We start from the raw sequence: 19,820 nt of genomic DNA on the forward strand, positions 1-19,820 counted from the left end.
TCATATTAAGAGGTGGAAGACCAAAAGAACACAAAAAATACTCCAGACTCTTAGAGTGTAATGAACATAATGCTTCTAAAAGATGTGTGTCATTGTTGAGTGCCCGATTCACCATAATTATTGGGCTAAGGCAAATTGGTGTGAGTGATTAGGCATGCATATAATAGAGTCCCATATCAAGAGATGAAAGACCAAAAGAGCACTAAAAATACTCAAGACTCTTAGAGTGTAATGTGGAGATAGGTGCTTCATTGAAAGACATCCAACGTAATGCTTTTAAAAGACGCGTGTCATTGTTGAGTGGCCGATTCACCACACTTATTGGGCTATTTAAAGAAACCCATCAAACAACAAGTTCAAATGTCTTGGATGGATTGATGTGAAAGTGAAATGTAATGATTACATTCAAAACTTATCAAATGGTGTGGAAGTTCCAAGGAACAGATGATGTGGTTCTGTAACGATGACATAACTCATACACTTAGCACCTAGATTGTAATATTAGTCTGATCCCAATGATTCCAAATGTTTAACCAATAGAGTGAGCACCAAGGCATAGGTAATCATGCTTTCATGTGGTGAGTTACAATCTATGATAGACTTTGGGCACACTATAAGGGATAAACAATCTAAGAGACTTGGGTAATGCATTGGGTGTTGTAAATGTTACATAATCTCAATAAATAGCCCTTGTTCTTCATTGGAAGAATGTGACAACATGGAGACCAAAATGGAGGCATGGAATTTTAGAAGAAGTTGTAAAAAGAATTATAAGTGCTCTTTATTTGTAGGCAGTCATTTTGTAATTGCTCTTTATTTGTAGGTAATCATTTTGACTGAGATAACTTAACAACCCCTATGTTATGGTGATCTTCCACCTCATGTCATAAAATCTTTGAAAAGCATGGTGCAACATGTGCAATTAATGTGTAGTTGCAACTTTCAGAAGAGAAGATGGACATACTCCTTCATCGAAAGAATATTATGTTCATAAGATGGACAATAGGCATGCTACCGTCTAGGCCTAAAGAGGTGGTATTTAGATGTAGAATGCTCATGCCTCAGCCTCCGCCGCTCCTTTCAAATATAGATGCATTTGCACCTTTGCGCAGTACTAGAACCTATCCTTGAGGTTGAAGGAATCTTTGTTAGTCCTCTCCTTTTTGAAGTTTTGTAAGAAGTGCATATGATGTCTGCAAGCCTAATTTATGTCTTTTCTTTTGAGAAAAGGAAAATAAGATCATATAAAGGTAACATATGGTGCTTTAGTCTATGTGGATACATATGGCTGTGCCAAAAAGTAATCCAATTTTAAGCACAATAACCAATAGAAAACATCACATGGATGATTGCAATGAAGGGATTGCATCCTTGGACTTAGCCATAAAGTACTGAGCATGAGTAGGGTAGCAATGAACTTTGTGGAGTTTAGTAATTACATCCTCCTGCAACAACTGCTCTACTGGCCACCAACAATAATTGCTCCATTAGCAAGGGAATTGAGATCTTGAAGGGCTTTTATGTCTTTTTGTTTTACCCTCTATGAGCGTTTATTCATGTCCATGTTTTTTTTCTTTAATGGTCTTAAACAACCACACAAAAATGAATCTTGTCTTCAAAAGATCCAAGTAGATGCTCACAAAAATAATACCTCCCATATCTCCACCATTTGAAATTTACACTTTAGCCTACTAGACACACCACATGGCTCGAACTCTAGGGCTCATGCCTATGTGAAGGCCCCAAGAACAAGGAGCGAAGGGAGTGGTGAAGAGTTGTAGCACCTTTGGGTGAAGCCTGCGAGGAGGAGTTGGGTGCTTCCATGCTCAAAAAATACACTACACTACCAGGCCTACCAAGTTATTTCATTTGAAGGGTAGACTCCTAACCACATTTCTTTGCTCTTATTTAAGGAGTGTATTTTTTTTTTTTCAAACTTAAGCTCTTGTTTTCGTCTTTTACTTGTGTGAAGGGGTTAAGGGGCTTGCTTAGTAATTTACATTTATCTTCATTGCAAAACAATGGCTCCTCCTCGCAGGCACCAACCTCAGCAGCAGCAGCTATCGAGGTTCAAGCTCTCCTTTCACAACTTCGCCTTCTTCCTGCTGCTGCTCTCCCTCCTGGCATTTGGACCGGCCCTTGTCCTTCATCTCTACCTCAAGCAGGTAGGCCCTTATCACCTTAACCCTAGATCTGTACTGTTTCTTCAAGTTTTCTTGCCTCGAAGATGCGGACCTTGGACATCCAATCAGACAGACATTTCCTTTGCCACACATGCTCCGTGTGTTTCCATTGCATCGGGTTGGACGTATGTCAGTCTGCAGTCTTAAATCTGGGGGTTTAACTGAGAAATTACTACATTGAGTGCCGATACATTCTATTTGCTTGCATGCATGACCAGGGACTCGTCAAAAAGTGCGGGTGGTTGCGAAATCGTCCACTCGTGTGTGCACATGGAGGAGACAGCAGCAGTGCACCTCCTAATACTGTAAGCATCAATTTCGTGTTTCTGTTCTCAGTGATGAATACTGTAGCCATATACAGGGTAGATTAGGTGAGAGACATGCCATTGTGATCCCCCAATAGAGGGTCACTGAGTGATCTGACAGCTACGGACTCCCTTAGGCTGGGAGCAATTTGAGCAAATTGATACAATGGCAGAAAAAATGACCATAGAAGACAGAGCAGGCGGAATGGCTTCCCTTGGTCATTCCTAGCGCTTCGGGAGTGGGCTACAGCTGGCGGAAATCTGTTGGAGGAATATGCAGAAGTGATGGGAAAGCTCGTGATTTTCTGCCACATCAGCCTTAGAGGAATGAAATTCACACTGCTGAGCGGCAGCGTCTCATGAACTTCTTGTAGAGCTTTCCAATAAATGATTGAGATCCAATCTCTCATTACCAGAGATCATGACAGAAGAAGAAGGAAGAAAGTAGGAAAAGAATGCAGAAGGAAGATGAAGGGGGGGAAGAAGGTGAAAAGAAAGAGGAAGAAGAAGGAGAGGGTGAGGAGAAAGAGGGAGAAGAGGAGGAGGAAGAAGATGAAAGGTGGGCCTTGGCTGTAGCAAGGCAGGAGAAAGAGACCAAAGGAGAGTTGGTGGCACAAATTTTGGGCAGATTTTTTGGCAAAGTGGCAAAGCAATAAGAGGAATGCAAAGAAAGCACACAGATAAACGAAAGCTGCTCATTCTTTCACATTCTTAGCTGATCATCTATCAGCCAGTGTGTGCATCATGGCTTGGCATCATTCCAAGTATATCAATTGGTACACTTAAACAATGCACACTGTTTGAGTTGTTGAAAAAAAGAGGGCAATATCATCTACAGAATGTTATACTGCCCCATTGTCAGATTGAATCTCTAAATGTGATAAAATGTGACATTGGGCATGTCTTCCTTCCCAAGTTCGGATTATGGTCATTGGGGCGTTTGACACATTCCGATTGATCTGGAACGTGTGCTTGTCCCACTTGACATCTGGAAGAAACTTGTGAAACCACTAAATACCCGAAATTATATCTGCTCCTACAAGAGGGGCAACCATAAAATCACGCACAAATTCTATGCCCTGAATAACTAACTTAGCACCTAGAGCTTCATACTTGACGCTCGTTGTCATGCCTGTGCTAAAACCCTCAACCTGTTTGTCCACCGAAGTCAGATCGAAACGGGCATGCCTAGCGGCCTGTTTCATGACCACATCCTCCGTGCTGCCGCTTGTCAAACAAGACAACTCCTCTCTGGCCACCTATGTAGCCAAAGGACTTGAGCAATTCGTTGCGCTTATACTCCTGGTCATGGGCGCCCTTCTGCTCATCTTCGAGCTCCCGGCTAATAATTGCTCCAATTGAAGCACCGGGGTTTGAAGAACTAGGGGTAGCCACTGGGGTTTGTGTGGGAGCTGAGCTCAGCACGGAAGCTGTGGAGGCTGCGGTGGCGGGCTTTGGAGGCTTCTTCGGACAATCCCGAGAAGTATGTCCTTTTGTATGACAAAAGAAACATCTACCCTCCTCCTTGTACTGAGAAAGCTCCTCAGCACTCAACTTGCCACTTGTCTTGCCTGCCTCCGCTTTCGGGTCTGGAGTAAGCTTAGACGCATTGTTCGAGTTCTTGGAACCAGAGGCTCCCGGGCTCTGTCCTGGGGAAGACCCCGTCTGGTTCTGGTCTTTGCCCCCCGAGGCGGTAGCCCTGGGAGAAGCCGGCTGGGAAGTCTTGGGCTTGCCACTATTATGTTTCATTTCTGCACTCTGCGCAAGCAAGAGTGCGTCTTCAAAGGTGGCTGGCCTAAACATACGCACCTCCCATTGGATTTGCGTGTCAAGGCCATACAAAAATTGCCCTTTCTTGTCCATATCAGATAAGCCTAATTGCAGACATAAAGTCAAAATTCTATTGGCAAACTGAAGGACTGGATGCGTGTTCTGACGCGCTCCCTTGAACTCGTCTTGGAGTCGCTCAAGGTAGTGGGGCGGTAGAAACCGTTGCTTAAGGTCGCGGACAAACTCGTCCCACACATAAGCTGCCATACCTAATTTGGTGTGGGCGTGAGCCCACTAAGTCCACCAAGGAATGGCCTCACCTTCCAAGTACTAACTGGCTAAGATCACTTTGTCATTATCTGTTTTTCTAACTGCGGCAAAGTAAGCTTCAAACTGATGCAACCATGAATAGAGAGTTGTGGGATCGAGTTAACCATTATACTTAGTGAAGTTCATTTTCTCGGGAAAATGATTCGAGGGCGCCGTCGGTGTCAATCTGGCGTCCAAAGCTTTGAGGTAACGCTCCTGTTCCACGCGTCTCATGGCTTCGTCTTCTCGTTGTCGGATCTCCAATGCATGCATCTGGAACTCAAGCAAAGAGCTCGGCTTCGGCTGTGACCCCGTGCGAGGGTCCCTGTGTCGAGGATTTGGAATCTGGGATATGGAAGGAGAGGGAGGAGGAGATGGAAAACGCGACGTTGGAGAACGGGTACACTCTTCCAGAGCCAAGATCTGCGCCTTTTGCTCATCCAACTTGGTTGTCTGTTCTGCGATTGCTCGCATCATCTGCTGGAACATGTCTGTAATACTCAAGCCTGGTGCACTCTGGTCCCATGGTTCTTGGTCTCTCTCGTCGTCGAAGCTCGCCATAGCAATCAGCACTCTTTTCGCAACGGAATTAACGCACAAACTGAATGAAGATGTGCAGAAAATAGAGAGAGAGAGGGAGAGATGGAGAGGACACAGTATTGGGTCCTAAATACCCTCTTTAGGCCCCCCACCACGGATGGTGTATTTGCTTTATTAGAATGATGTGAATCTGAAAAGAAAATACAGAAAACCTTGACCTTTCTTGGCTGGGAATTCCCTGCCCTTGACCTGCAGTCCTTCACCCCTTTGCTTAGCACCTTCTTGGCTTGTCTAGCCCCTTTATGCTTGAGCTCTTGGTGAGAAATGAGATGAACAATTGGGATTATGGACTCTCCTATTTATACTACTCCACCTAGAGCAGTTGGCCAGCTGAAGTCCAGGTGGCCAGCATAAAATGTCCCACGACTGAGTTTTTCAGCATTTAATACTGAAAAAAATCACAAACTGCTGTGCAATTTTCCCTAAATGGCTGGCCATTATGCGCATGCTTCTACATAGCTGGACAATGCTTTTGCAACCTGCCTAGTATGTGGTGTTAGACACCATATACTACCCCTAGGCATGCTGTCGGCAGCCTGTTGTGGCTCAGATCCTAGCATTGCAGCCCATATGACCAGTCGGCCAGCAGCCAGAGGCCCACGTGTGGAGCATATCATTTAATGCTATATATTTCATTAGTCGTGGACATAAAATACTGGCAGATAGCAGCATACCTCCACCAACCAGGTGTAAAATTTCATATATAAGCAAACCATGGTCCCTTGCATAAATCACATCATTCATCAGAATTCAGCAAGGCAGTTCAACATAATGTGTGCGCTTGAGATCCCTCAGGGTTCTTGCAGCATACACTCAGCCTCACGCACTCCATGCTTCAGTCCAAGACAGCATAGAAGATCATCTCATCTTCAGGCAGCATATTTGTATATCCTCAGCAGTTTTGGATTTGCATAAGTGGCTTCATAGAGCCTTCGTTCAGCATATGGTTCAGCTTGCGTTCGGTCTTCCTTGTCCTTGGGTTGGGCGGTCCATAGTCATCATTCTCATCATCGTACAATTCTCCAAAGTAATACAAGCAAATACTCTTGTTTGCGGGAGGGGGGGTGGGGGCCCTTCAGTGGGTAATTGGGATCCAATGTGGTGTCAACTCTCATCTTCTCTCTCTCTCTCTCTCTCTCTCTCTCTCTCTCTCTCTCTCGCTTTTTTTTTCGTGACAAGGTGTTTTATATTATATGTAAAAATGTACATCAGCCACATGGCTCACACAGAACCTATGGCCCCAAAAAAACCCCCACAAAAGATCCTCTAAAGGATCATGACCATGCAAACCTGTACACTAATAAGAAAGCCTCCTAGCCAAATAAGCATCCCAGATAAAAGCATCAAAGATGAGCCAGCCGAGCCGCCGTAGACCATAACGAAATAACATCTGCATCCAGTAGCTGAGCTGAGAGAAGAGGAGAAAACTGCCAAAGCAGCAAACCGCGGATACGTAGAATGTGCCCATGTATTCCAGACAAGGAATCAAAGATGAACCTATTCCGTGTAGTCCAAATATGCCAAAGTCCTGTCCATGTAAGGAAATGGAATATCACAAGGTGACTGTCCGAAGTAATGACTTGAGGACAAATCCCAAATATCCACTAATGAGCCGTAACAGTAGACCTCTCTACTGCCTCCCAGACGCGAGAGACAAAAGACCAAATCTGACGGGCCACTGGACAACTTATGAACAGATGCATAACTGTTTCAGTGCATGTCGTGCAGAAGAAGCAAGAGGCCAATGTAATTTTACGACGGCTGAGCTGATCCTGTGTAGGTAACCCTCCCACCAACATCCTCCAAATGAAAACCTTACCTTGGTAAGGGAGTTTAGAGTGCCAACCACGCATAAGAGTTTTCTGCCACCATGATTTAGACTTGTGCAATCCCCACACCTTATTGGCCTTGGCTGAAACCCTATCTTTCTCTGATACGAGCTTATGATAGACCTTGTTAGCTGAGAGTGATATCAAGTCACCAGATTTACATAGTGCCCAATCAAGCCAAGGCTGATCTGCAAATGGCCGATGCAATGGAGTAAAAGGCTCAACTGCATGCATGATGTCAACCCATAGTGGTTGAAATGTCCGAGGAACCCTAAAGTGCTGCTGAATACGACGAAACGAATATGGCCTGTCACGACCAGGTATCATAGCATCTCGGATTCTAACCTAGCCTAACCTGACCATGCGGTTGAGTCGTATGCGTGAAGCATCTCTGTCTGGCTAAACAATGACACGCGACTCCACAAATGTTTCGAACTGCAAAGAGTTCAAAAGTAGTCTTTCATGACCAGGATCCCATCGAGCCAATAGTAGAACTTCATGTCAAGAAAGGAGAATATGCGATAAAATGTGAGATGAGCGAATACGGACAGGATGAGCCGCATTCACAATGTCCCACCATGAAGCCTGCACACGTGTCCGTCCATGTGACAATTCCTCCAACTCAATCAAGTCACGAGCCATGAATACCCAAGGCTGCTCCTGCAAACACATCTCCTGAAAAAGCGCCCACCTACGCGCCACCATATGCAAGCGGACATCCAGTAAAGCAGCCCCACCCATTCTTTTGGGCGTCGTAATGTGATTCCATGCTATCCATGTTTGACCCATAATATTTCCTTGCCTCTTCCACAGCATAAACCGAATGGGAGCAACCAAACGGAGAAGAGATTTGTTCGTCCAAGGTAGCAAAGGCAAAAAATAGGAAATCATGCTAAGCATAATAACCTGAGCTACCTTAACCCTCACATGCATAGGCCACCCTTGAGCTTTCCAATACACAAATTTATCCGAGATCCGAGCAGAAATCCAAGCAAGAAGCGCTTGGGGGTCCACATCCACACCCACCGGATACCCAAGATGACGAACAATGTCTCGTGTATGCACCACATGGCCTTGCCACCCTAATGCCTCAAGATCAAATTCCGTGCATACAATGAGGGCTGATTTTGTTGAATTTATTTTCAGCCCAGAAGCCAATGCAAAATTATTCCAAGCTTCCATTGCTCGATCTATATTGGCTTTTTTGGCCCTGAGAAACATAAAAGTGTCATCCGCAAGGGCTTGAGCAACCAATTGCTTGCCATGAGGGAGATGTAAACCAACCACTTCACCATGCGATGCCATAGCATCTAGGCGAGATAACATAGGATGAGTGGCAATGGCAAAGAAAAGAGGGCTAAGAGGACAGCCCTGCTGGAGAGAACGGGTGAGAGAAATACCATCCGAAAGTCCTCCATTGAGCATAATCCGCGTGATAGAGCCAGAGCCAAGTAAATGCACCAAATTAGCCATTTTGGGACCAAAGCCCATGGCTGTCATTAACTGAGAAAGGAAAGACCAGCTGACATGATCAAAAGCTTTTTCAAGATCCAACTGCACCATCACAATCTCTTGCTTCTTTGCCTTGGCATAATCCACTCCAATTTGAACATTAAGAATATTATGGAATATATTCCTGCCATGCACAAATCCATATTGATATGGATGAATAAGAGTAGGAAGCACCTTCTGCAAGCAAAAATCTTTGTAAAGATTTTATACATAATACCCATAAGTGAGATTGGGCGCCATTGAGCCAAAGAAGTAGGCGAAGGGACTTTGGGCAACAAACGAAGTATGCCCAACTTCCAATCGGCAGGCATATATCCCTCATCCCAAACCCTTTGACAAATAAGCATCAAAGGCTCTGCAAGCTGATCAGCATATTTTCGGAAGAACTCATTTGTCAAACCATCCCAACCAGGGCTCTTTCCCATGTGAAGTTTGGAGAGAACAGCTTCCACTTCCCCTTAAGTAACAGGAGCATCAAGCTGAACCGCCACATCAAGGTTAACTTGATATCGTACTTCAGCAAACAATGACTCCCTTGCAGCCAGGACAGCCAGCGAGATATCCTCTCGAGGGACAAGCAAATCTTCATAAAACCTGATGCAATGCTGAATAACCTCAGAAGGTTGAGTAACCAGGTTGCCTTGGGCATCCATCAGCCTAACAATATTCTCACGCATATGTTTTTGATGCAACTTATCATAGAAGCGATGAGATTGACAGTTAGCATCCCGCAGAGCATCAAGACGTGCAAGTAGTTTAAAGCAAACATATTGTGCTTCCTGCACCCTAGATAGCTCCTTTTTCAGCCATTCTATGGCATCCACAACTTCAGCATCCATAGAGTCAGTAAACATGAACGCCTGCAAGCCCTTTAAAACCTACTCAAGAAGAGCCACATGCTGTTTTGGTATGCAAGACCATAATGCCGCGCCAATTTCCGAGTGTTGGTAAGGAACACTGGCCAAGCATGATAATCAGCCATGGACACTCTTGTGGAGAAATGTCGTATCAAGTGACGCATATACACATCAAAAACTTCATGCTCCAAAAAAGTGTGATTTAAGCGCAAAGGCAAGCGTCCCAACAAGCCTTTATATGCATCCACAGGATGATAGACCATTTCAAACACAAGCGGCCAATGATCCGACAAAACCTGTCGCTGATCAACCATCATAGTAAGAACCTCTGGCGAAAAGAGATCTTGATGTAAAATGTATATCCGCATAAGTGCCCCGAAACTGTTGTGAGGCATAAGTGTAACCCCTTTCATCTGGATGCAACCAAGACCACATGTCTTGTTTTAGCGACCTTGTTGCAAAAGCTTCCCACGCTATTCTCTCCGGGCCATCCATTATAGAATGAGGCGACGTGGCTTACTCCCCGGAGACACACATATTAAAGTCCTCCCATCACAAAGCCAGGATGAGAGATTGAAAGAGCACACAAGTCATTCCACAGCAAACGGCGTGCACGAGCATTATTTGGAGCATACACCCCTAACAACCATAAAGGCGTATCATCCCAAACAATCTGTATCACTAGAAATCTTCCATGAACATCTTGAATCACAAGAGAAGGCTGAAACTGCGAACGAACAGCAAACATAACACCTGACTGCGAAGCAGGATGTCCGCTGTAGAAAACATGAAACCCCTTATATACATAGGCTTTGCCAGTCGACTTATGCTGCTTATGTTCAACTGCACACAAAACATCCCAAACATGATAAAAAGTTGTACGCCAAAGCCTGAACTGCTTTTGGCGCGAAGAAATACCCTTTACATTCCATTGTACAATTTTCATAAGCCTTCCCAGAAAAGGAATCAACAAGGCCGTGTACTAGGCCCAAGACAATCTGCCAAATCACGAACCTTTTGAAGCATTGCATTTTTAGACATGGTATTTGTGATCTCAGACTGCCCTTGGAGTCCCCGAGCACGTGCCAAAGGGTAATGACCATCCCATGGCGAGATGACCTCACCCTTCGAACCAAACATAAGAGGCAATTGTTGTTGTGCTTCTTTTGTTAGGCGACTTCTAATAGGATAGTGTTCTACTCTATCCACCCCAAGAGCCCCTATACCCTGAGAAAGTTGGCCTCCCGGCCTCTCAATCTTGGTCTGTTGTTGGGCACCTGAACCCAAGGGCGACGAGCATATGTATGTAAGGGCCCCTGATGAGTACGCAAAGGCCCCCGCCAAACAGCATCTGAGAAATCCCCCCCGCGGGGCAACAAATCGTGTCTTTTTACCACGTACTTCCACCCATGGCTGCTCAACCTCATTCTGAACATCCACATGTACATCCATGTGCTGGGCATCATGTAAAGGAGCATTATGCTCATCTTCCACGGGCAACTGTCCATCAACGATATCCTTGGTAGCAGCAACTTGTTCTTTCTTAGAACATTCGGAGACAAAGTGGCCCATCTTACCACATTTGAAACAGTGGCCAGCAAATGTATCCCACCTCAATTCATACATTAAAGGTTGCAGCCCAGCCATATTGACACGCAATGTGTTGGCCTAGGTCTCCCAGTATCCCATAACATGCATAGACGATTTCGGTTTCTAGATGTCATTCGAGGCACCACCAAGACATCACCGATACCTCGCATGAGATCTGGTAAAACACGCCAAAACATTGGTGGGAATTGTTTCACTTCAACCCAAACTGGGCAAGCCTGGCGCAACATATCTTGGTACTCTGCCATAGGTTTCCACGGGACCACATGAACCAACTGCCCATCCAAAAAGAGTGGCACTTGCTCTGAGACTGCCCTACGGGCTTCCGAAGTGCGAAAAAGTATTTCATAAAAGCCTCTCGGACCATCATAAATCTCCTCAAGTGCCTCAGGCGACACCAAGTGGCCCAACCATGCTCTAAGACGAGGCAACAACGAAATACGCCCAGTAAAGAAGAAGATAGCAGCACGATCATGAAAATCTGCTAGCTGTTGTAGCAACAAAGGAGTCTCCATGCATACATTAGCCACACCACCATTATCTATTGCAGCCATTTGCACGCTATTTGCCTTGACATATTCTTGCAGAAGCTCACTAGTGATCTGCAGCAAACATGCAAACTCCGGAGAAGGTACCTGAGAACTTTCCTCTGCATTCTCTCCAACATTCACCAGAGTGTAGCTTGCATCAACATCAAGCCTTTGACGTTTTTGTTGCTCCGAGGCATCTGAAGCATAACCCACATCCTTCTCGATCATCTCCTCAATAAGATCCATGTTAAGGCTACTGGCAGCCGTGCCACCAACAGCAGCAGCCGGGTCATCCAAATCCATGTACAAAAGCTAAGAAAACCCTTTCTCTCAAACCCTAATTCAGCACCTGAAAACCCTAATTCAGCACCTGCAAACTCTTAAATAGTTGCTTGAACCATTGTTGCACCCTTGAGAAAACCTGCAAACCTGAATTTTTTTTATTTTGTATTTTTTATTTTTTATTTTTTAATCTTCTTCCACTACTGCCTGAAACCCTAGAGCCGGAAACCGTGATTATATAGAACCCTGATTTTGCAGGTGTTGGTGTCCTTTGAGGCAGAGCCTGCGAGGGATGCACGGGCACCAGTGAGCGAACCTTGAGCTGCGCACGCGGGAGCTGGTGACAAATAGGCGTTGTGGGAGAGTCGGTAGCATGCAGGCGGGTAGGGGGAGTGCAGCTTGGAGCCGGCGGCGTTGACTGTGCAGGACCCAGCAGGTGTAGGCAACAGGACCGCACCTGTAGCAGACGGCGGGAGCGGGGCTTTGACAGCGTGAGTACAGAAGGCAGCGATGGCAACACACCAGGCGTAGGCGGGCTCTCTCTCTCTCTCTCTCTCTCTCTCTCTCTCTGCTCATCTCTCTTAAAGCAAAGTGGATTGCATAAACTCACAAGTTTAAAGACGGCTTTGTTGTGCGTTATGACGGTCAACCTATTGCATGCTACAGAGTCTCTTGCACTAGTGCTTATACCCCGTGTACTTCCCCATGAAGATCATTGTATCAGCCTCTACTTTTAGAGAGCTATGTTATTTGTACTTGTTTTGTTTTCATTTGCATGATGACATACCATGGATAACATTGTATCACTTTGGTCTCATAGACCCATTGGGTCTTTAGGAGACGTTGAATATAACTGTCTCTCTCTGCTCTTCTCTCTTAAGGCAAAGTGGATTGCATAAACTCACAAGTTTAAAGACGGCTTTGTTGCGCGTTATGACGGTCAACCTATTGCATGCTACAGAGTCTCTTGTACTAGTGCTTATACCCCGTGTACTTCCCCATGAAGATCATTGTATCAGCCTCTACTTTTAGAGAGCTATGTTATTTGTACTTGTTTTGTTTTCATTTGCATGATGACATACCATGGATAACATTGTATCACTTTGGTCTCATAGACCCATTGGGTCTTTAGGAGACGTTGAATATAACTGTCTCTCTCTTATATTTTCCATTCCATGATGAGATATGCCATGGACATTATTTTACCACTTTGGTCTCATAGGCCCATTGGGTCTTTAGTAGACGCTTAATCTCTCTCTCTCTCTCTCTCTCTCTCTCATATTTAACCTTATGGTGCTTTGGCCCAATTGAATATCTCAGCTTGAAGCATACAATCTCGCCTTGAAGACAAACACTGACTGCATTGAGATTGATGCATCGCGCACACGTGATGGAGTGTTGGTGGCTTTACATGACAGGTAAGAGCTATATAGATATTAGTATGATTTACAAGCTTGTAAAAAGCAAGGGTTTTTGTTTCATGGCTTCATAAAAAGCAAGGGTTTTTGTTTCATGGTTTCATAAATGCAACTAGATAACAAACTATGTGAAGGAAATTTCGCCTTTCACAGGACAGGGATCTGCAGAACATGTATGGGAATGATCATATACGTGTAGGGGATCTGACAATTGATGAGGTAACTCGTTTCTAGTCTTTATAAGCTATTGAAAGACAAAAGGGCTCTTTCTACCTTTTTCTGTTATCACACCATCACAACTCAAATGCATATAAAATACAAGCCTCAAGGAAGTTACACCTATGTCTTTTCTTTTTTGCAGATAACAAAGTTGGATGCAGGGCACAATTTTCCAACGGAATTTCGTAATCAGATGGTTCCTTTGCTGGCAAATGCCCTTCAGGTTTTCTTTCTAGTCACTCTTCAACTTCATTACAGACTAGAAAGGAAGCATCGATTATGTGTGCTTTAAATGTGAAGGACATGTCTCTTGTATGAATGTGCTACACCCATAAATGAGCATGCTTTACAATCTGCACTAAGGAGATGAGAGAGTGAGACAGCACAGATGGGAACAAGATAGAGAGAAGGGACACTGCAGTAGGAACAATGGGTTTCAGCATATCGCTAATTAAGAGGAGCCTCGATTTTGCCAGCAAAAACTGGTGGTAAGATCCAATCCGAAGGATAATATAAAGGAAAAGTTAAGAATTTAGGTAATCAATAGGAAAAGTGAAACACAAAAAGGATGCCAAGGAGTGCAACAAGAAGCAAGCAACGCAACTAATTGTTTGCTATGCATGGTGGTCAGAAGTGCTGCTGCTGTGTAGACAGTGAGACGGAACAGATATGAGAGAAATGAAATGATATATTAACGTCTTCAGAAGGCCAAAATGACCTATGAGACCAAAAAGGTTACAACAATTGGTGGATCTGATACAATGTCTGTGTAAGAAAAGCTAAAAACAACTAAACAACTAACTGAAACTGAAACAACTATGAGGAAAAGTACGGTACTAGGAGCTCCTAACGGATAACATCTGGGAGGAAAACTCCAGCAACAAAGGTAAGCATCATACACATCACTATCCAAAGATGTCTCTCATCGGTCGATGGCGGATATCCTCAATGTCCTCCATGGTGAGTACTCTGACTGGACGTCTCCCATGCCGTGCTAGTATGGTCCTGATCCTCGAGAGAAATGAAATCAAATGAAATGTTATATTAACGTCTTCAAAAGGCCAAAGTGACCTATGAGACCAAAGTTACAACCATGTGACATCTGATACACTATTTGGAAAAGAAAAGAAAGGACTGAAGGTAAGTATCTAGCCCTACAATACATCAGTAGGGAGCATCCGGAAGCAGCAACTAGGGAGAGTGGGAAGCTGATGCTACTAGTCAAAATGGGGTACATGAGTACATGGATACATGAATACATGAATATGGGGGAGTATAAAAGTGACAGTGAGTACAACAGTATATGGCTGGAGTGGTAATCATCCTAGGAGCTCTAGCATGGGTCTCTGCCGGATGGCCTGGATATCTGCTATAGTGAGATGCTTGGTCGGACGAGCCCGATGCCTCGCAATGATGCTCTGAATCCTCCGGTGTAGGCACCGTCTCTGATGTAAGGATCCGCGAACCCTCGGGCGTTTGGATCTGCCCAATTGGATAGCGCTCTCAATTAGAGTCCCACGGGGTGTCCACTGTTGGGCTGTCGGCTGTGTGTCCTCCCGGGTAGTCCCTCTAAAGAAGTCAGTAATCTGTCTCTCTGTGGACTCCCTGCCAGTCGGGCGTCTGCTCCTCATAATGGACTCTCTGAGAGCCTGCGAATCTCCAGGAGATAAAAACCCAAGCATCGCTGATCACAATAGTCCATGACTCTAGCCAGTGGTCCAAATCCCTCTCTGAAAAGGCAATGGTAGCGCCCTTGAATCTCATAATATGCTGTGCAGCGGACAGATGTAGTGCTCCTCCGTCTCTGGCTCTATCCAACAAATCTGACATATCCTGTCCCTTGGAGGTATGCCTCTAAATCTGCCTGTCTCTATCTCTAACTGATGTGAAGAGGTGCGGATCTGCCCAATGGCGCAACTCAATCCATGAGACAAATGGGTATCCATGTAGCTCGGTCTAAGTATAAAGCCATCCTCAGTGGTGCGGAGAAGATGGTCTCTATAGAAAGCCATCTTCGTCCCTAACTCCTGTGAGGGCTCTAGCCATGTCCTCCTAGTGTCCCAATTGAATGAGGTCCTGTCTAATGACTCTACTAATCTCAGAATGTGTCAAGGTGAGAGAGGGTGTCTCTAGAGAGTACTGGAAGGGTGGAAGTCTGTCTAAGCTGAACCCGTGGAGCTCAAACGAGGATGCTATCTGCGCATACCAACATGAAGTGTCTCCCTCCATGGCTAGCTGATGAGAGGACTCTAAAGCAAGTCGTGCATACCGGTGTCGGGGAAGCTCCCAGGTGCTATGAATGAAGGACACTGATCTGGCAAGAGCCTCGAATACGATCGGTGGTGCTCCCATCTCGGCTCGGATAATCTCACGGGGTACCGAGGCCTTAGCCCGAATCATCCTGGAGATCATGGATACAAGTGGTCTCTCCATCGATCTCCATCCATCGTATGTGCGTCTTGATCGACTGTGACGATCTAGGCTAGGCCCCCAGATTTGTACTCCATATAGCATAGCCGATGTGACCAGCGTGTCAAAAAGCCACAACTTAGTGCGTGGCTCCTGAAACTGTACCTGTGAGCACATCCTCTCTAGACCTCCTAGTGTTGCATATCCTCTAGTCAATCTGGCCTCTGCTGCCGCCCTCATGGAAAATGTGGGCCCAGTGAACACCACTCCAAGATATGTGTATGAGTCGACATACTCCACTGTCTCCTGCCCATATGTGAAAATAGGCGCTGATCTCCAGACCCACTGAGCTGTAGTCTTAAACACCATAACCTTGGTCTTACCAAGGTTAACTGAGAGCCCAGTGCCCACTGTCCTGTGCATAAGCGTGTAAAGTATCCAAGTGCCTCTGCATACCCTCTGGTGAGTCTGCTATAAGCACAATATCATTAGCATATAAGAGCAGAGGTATCCAAGTGCCAGCCAACTTGGCTCCTCTGTCCCCTCGTGTCCCAATATAATCAGAGATCTCATCAATGTATAGTCCAAATAGAGTCGGAGAGAGCGGGCAGCCGTGTTTCACCCCTATAGTGGAGTGTACTGGCTGGGAGAGACCCTATGAAGTCCGCACCTGCCCAACTACTGTCTCATAAAGTGCCATAATACCCCAAATGAGCTCACATGGAACCCCCAAGTCTTGCAGCCTGCACATCAGTCTAGCTCTGGGCATTGTGTCAAAGGCCTTGCGGAAATCCACAAAGCCACAGTAGATTCTCCTCCCATGTGCTTTGCCCTCCTCAATGATAGCCCTGAGGGTAAAGATATGATCCAAAGTAGAGAATCTCCTCCTGAAACCGGCCTGTCCCTGAGCTCGGACCCCTTGTCTCTCTGCCCATCTACCCAACTCATGCTCAAGAGTAGAGGCATATACTTGGCCAGCAAGTGACCAATCATAATGGTGCGGTAGTTAGTCGGCAGGCTCGGATCTCCAGACTTGAGTACCGGCACAATCGTGGAAGTACTCGAAGTCCCAGGAAACCCCTCACACATGGCTCTATTAAACATGAGAGCTAGCAAGTCTGCAATCATATCTCTAGCATGTATGAAATGCTTGGCTACAATGCCCTCATGATCCTGTGCCCTCCCTGTATGCAATCTGTTGATGATCCTCCTCACCATCTCTGCTGTGAAGAAGGTAGAAGTGGGTGGACAAGGCTCTAGAGGGTTCGGTAGTGGTGGCTGCTCTGGTACTGTGTAGAGGGAGGCTGCATACTCGCCCCATGTATCTGGAGAGGTAATTGTCGGAGGCGGGGGGTGCACTCTAAGCAATCTCCAGGCCTCCCCAGAATCCTGACTCAAAAACAACTGATAGATGTCTCTCTCCAGCCGAGCTGAGAATGCTCTCTTCTTCTGGTCGTACTGTGGGCTGCGTGTGTGGGAAGGCCGTCGCTGTCTGCAGTTGTATGTAAAGCCTCTGTCAGGATCTGTGTGAGCTCTGCTAATGGCCTCTGTGGATCCTCTACACTCAACAAGCTGTAGATCTCTGCGGCGTATACTCCATCAGTCTCTCTACAGAAGGTATATCTTGGGTGATAGGAGGACTGCCCAACCTGGTGGGTACTGCAGTGAAAATCCACCGTAAAGGAGAGAAGTGCATGATCCGCCGTAACTCCGATGTGCCTGGGGCCAATCACAAAATCCTGGATACTCGGGATAAAGGTTGGCGAGGCTAAAACATAATCCACTGTGCTGGCCCCATGTCTGTGTGGAAAGCAAGTAAAGCCAGGATACCTCTCTAGGCCATTTAAAATGGCCAGCCCATGTGCAGTCCCCATCTCCAAGAGGTATCTCCCATACTGAGTACACTCCACCTCATCCTGTGATCTCCGGGTCAAACACATCTCCTCCACATCTGTCTCTCTCAACATCTCCTCCGAAGTGTCAAAGAAGGAGGTCTGGTACTGAGCTGTCCGAGCATTAAAGTCCCCAAGTATGATAACATCTCCCTCCTTGGAGAACTCCCATATGTCCTCATCTAGAATCATATATGGAGATTGCCCCTTGGGAGCTGCATAATGAGATGTGCTGGGTGGAAAGTAACATATAGCAATGTATAGGGGTCTACCCTCATCTGCCCTCACTCTGACCCACATGTACCTCGCGCTCTCATCACGGCGCATAACATGGATGAGGGGCTGAAGCTCCTCTCTAAAAAGAATTGCAACTCCTCCGGATCCGCGACCACCATGCTTCGAACGGGCCTCCTGTCTGCAACTCGTCTCCCATCTGTATCCCGCCACTCTCGGTAATGTGCTGCCTGGGGCGTGACGTGTCTCCGAGTAGAAGATGATGTCCCTATCTCTAAAGTTGTCCTCAAAGGCCCCCACATCCAGTCTCAATGCTCCGTTGCAGTTCCATACTGCAAGTCTCAGACTGGTCCCATAGGTCTCGCACCGTCAGGTGGTGCGTCTCTCTAGTATCACCACTCTGCCTCCTCTGTAAAATGCTAGCTTCCCTTTTTCTCTGGCTGCCCTAATCTCCGGCTTGCACTCCCTCATATGTGCTAGCTGTGCCAAGGTGAGGTCATCTCCTAAAAAGATGCCCGTTTTCTTAAGGGCGGAGCGCTTGGCCAAGAAATCCTTCTTGGCCTCCAAGGTGGGAAAGCGTAAAATGAGAGCTCTCTCCTTCGAGCTCTCTCCTCCGTTCTTGTCTTTCTTGCCCACTCTCCAAGCCCCCGTGTGTGTAGGCCTCGAAATGCCCATGCGTGTGTATAAATCTTTGGCTTCCTCCTCTACATTGTCACCGTCCTTGAGCCCCGTGATCCGCACATGAAGTTCCCTTGTCTTTCTTCTTTGTTCCTCCTCAATGGTTAGGTTGATAATCTTTGAGGTAGATGTGCTTTCGGCCTCCTTGTTCTTACCTTTCTTGACCACTTCTAGGGCCTTGATGGTGTTCAGCTCCTCCATCATGACGGGCTAAATTTCACCTTCCTCGAGCTTATGTTGAGCACGTGCTTCTTCTATCTCTATCTTGAGATTTGCGATCTCTGCATCTTGGGCTGCTATCCGCACTTCAAGCTTCTTGACTTTGTCAAGAAGGCTCCGATTGACCATATTAATTGCATTGTCTCTCTTTCTTGTGTTGTTGGATGGTTGCCTTGATCAGGTCTTCAATGTTGATCCTCTCCATCTTGTCTTGGGCTGAAAAAGGCTGGTTTCGGGTTAAAAATTAATTAACCCTTGGCCATAGGAAGAGCTCTGTGCGTGTCGGTAGCGCTTCCCACAGAGAGAGAGAGAGGCTAGAGGGGGCTGTTGCGAAGAGAGAGAAAGATAGGCAGCAGGCGCGAGAGAGAGAGAGAGAGAGAGAGAGAGAGAGAGAGAGAGAGAGTTATGTTAGAGAGAGAGAGAGAGAGAGAGAGAGAGAGAGAGATAATACTGACGGAAACAGAAGGCTCTAAGGCAGGCTGTTTTAAATCAGGGTTCGCGCTGCTCAGCCCTCTGCTGCTTGTGGCCAGAAGCTGCCCACTTGCTGCTGCTGCTGCTGCTGCTGCTGTTGAGAGGTGGCGGGGGGGGAGAGAGAGAGAGAGAGAGAGAGAGTGTTGGGCAGTTTCATCTCCGCCATGGGATCTACGGACTTGAGAAGACAACACACCGCCTTTCGTTATCAGTGGAGCTGCTTGCAACAAGAGGTATTACTGTAAATACAGCAGGTACACTAGGGTTTCTAGCAAGTACTGCAGGTTCAGTAGGGTTTCCAGCAGGTGCTGCAGTACAGTAGGGGTTCTTCGAGGTACAGTAGTTTCCGCAAGTACTGCAGGTACAGAAGAGTTTCCAGCTGCCAGTACTGTAGGTACAGTAGGGTTTCTAGCAGGTGACTTGCAGGTACAGTAGGGTTTCAGCAGGTGGTACAGAAGAGTTTCCAGCCAGTACTGCAGGTACAGTAGGGTTTCA

At 46.1% G+C, this 19,820-nt stretch overlaps 2 protein-coding genes across 10 annotated transcripts in view; one reads left to right on the forward strand and one right to left on the reverse strand.

Moving 5' to 3' along the window:
- The first annotated feature begins 1,961 nt into the window (after positions 1-1,961).
- GDPD4 (PLC-like phosphodiesterases superfamily protein) overlaps positions 1,962-19,820 on the forward strand; it is a 30,698-nt gene continuing 12,839 nt past the window's right edge. For 3 of the 9 annotated variants that reach the window (XM_086825233.1, XM_086825234.1, XM_086825235.1), the window contains exons 1-5: positions 1,964-2,165; positions 2,402-2,488; positions 13,106-13,203; positions 13,338-13,422; positions 13,565-13,645. In XM_086825233.1, the coding sequence (XP_086681359.1) occupies positions 2,022-2,165; positions 2,402-2,488; positions 13,106-13,203; positions 13,338-13,422; positions 13,565-13,645 (495 nt within the window). In that variant the 5' untranslated portion in view covers positions 1,964-2,021. Of the gene's footprint in view, positions 2,166-2,401; positions 2,489-13,105; positions 13,204-13,337; positions 13,423-13,564; positions 13,646-19,820 lie in introns of all 9 variants that reach the window. The other 6 variants (XM_086825236.1, XM_086825228.1, XM_086825229.1 and 3 more) reach the window with 6 other exon arrangements.
- Positions 13,659-18,836, reverse strand: LOC147620958 (uncharacterized). Its single transcript, XM_086825511.1, has 3 exons — positions 18,594-18,836; positions 17,481-18,317; positions 13,659-13,745 (listed from the first exon to the last, which is right to left on the reverse strand). The coding sequence occupies exons 1-3, from the start codon at positions 18,834-18,836 to the stop codon at positions 13,659-13,661; spliced, it is 1,167 nt and encodes a 388-aa protein (XP_086681637.1).

Source organism: Cibotium barometz, chromosome 31 (assembly GCF_041138505.1).
Source record: "Cibotium barometz isolate CiBa-2024 chromosome 31, ASM4113850v1, whole genome shotgun sequence".
In the NCBI taxonomy this organism is placed as follows: domain Eukaryota; kingdom Viridiplantae; phylum Streptophyta; class Polypodiopsida; order Cyatheales; family Cibotiaceae; genus Cibotium; species Cibotium barometz.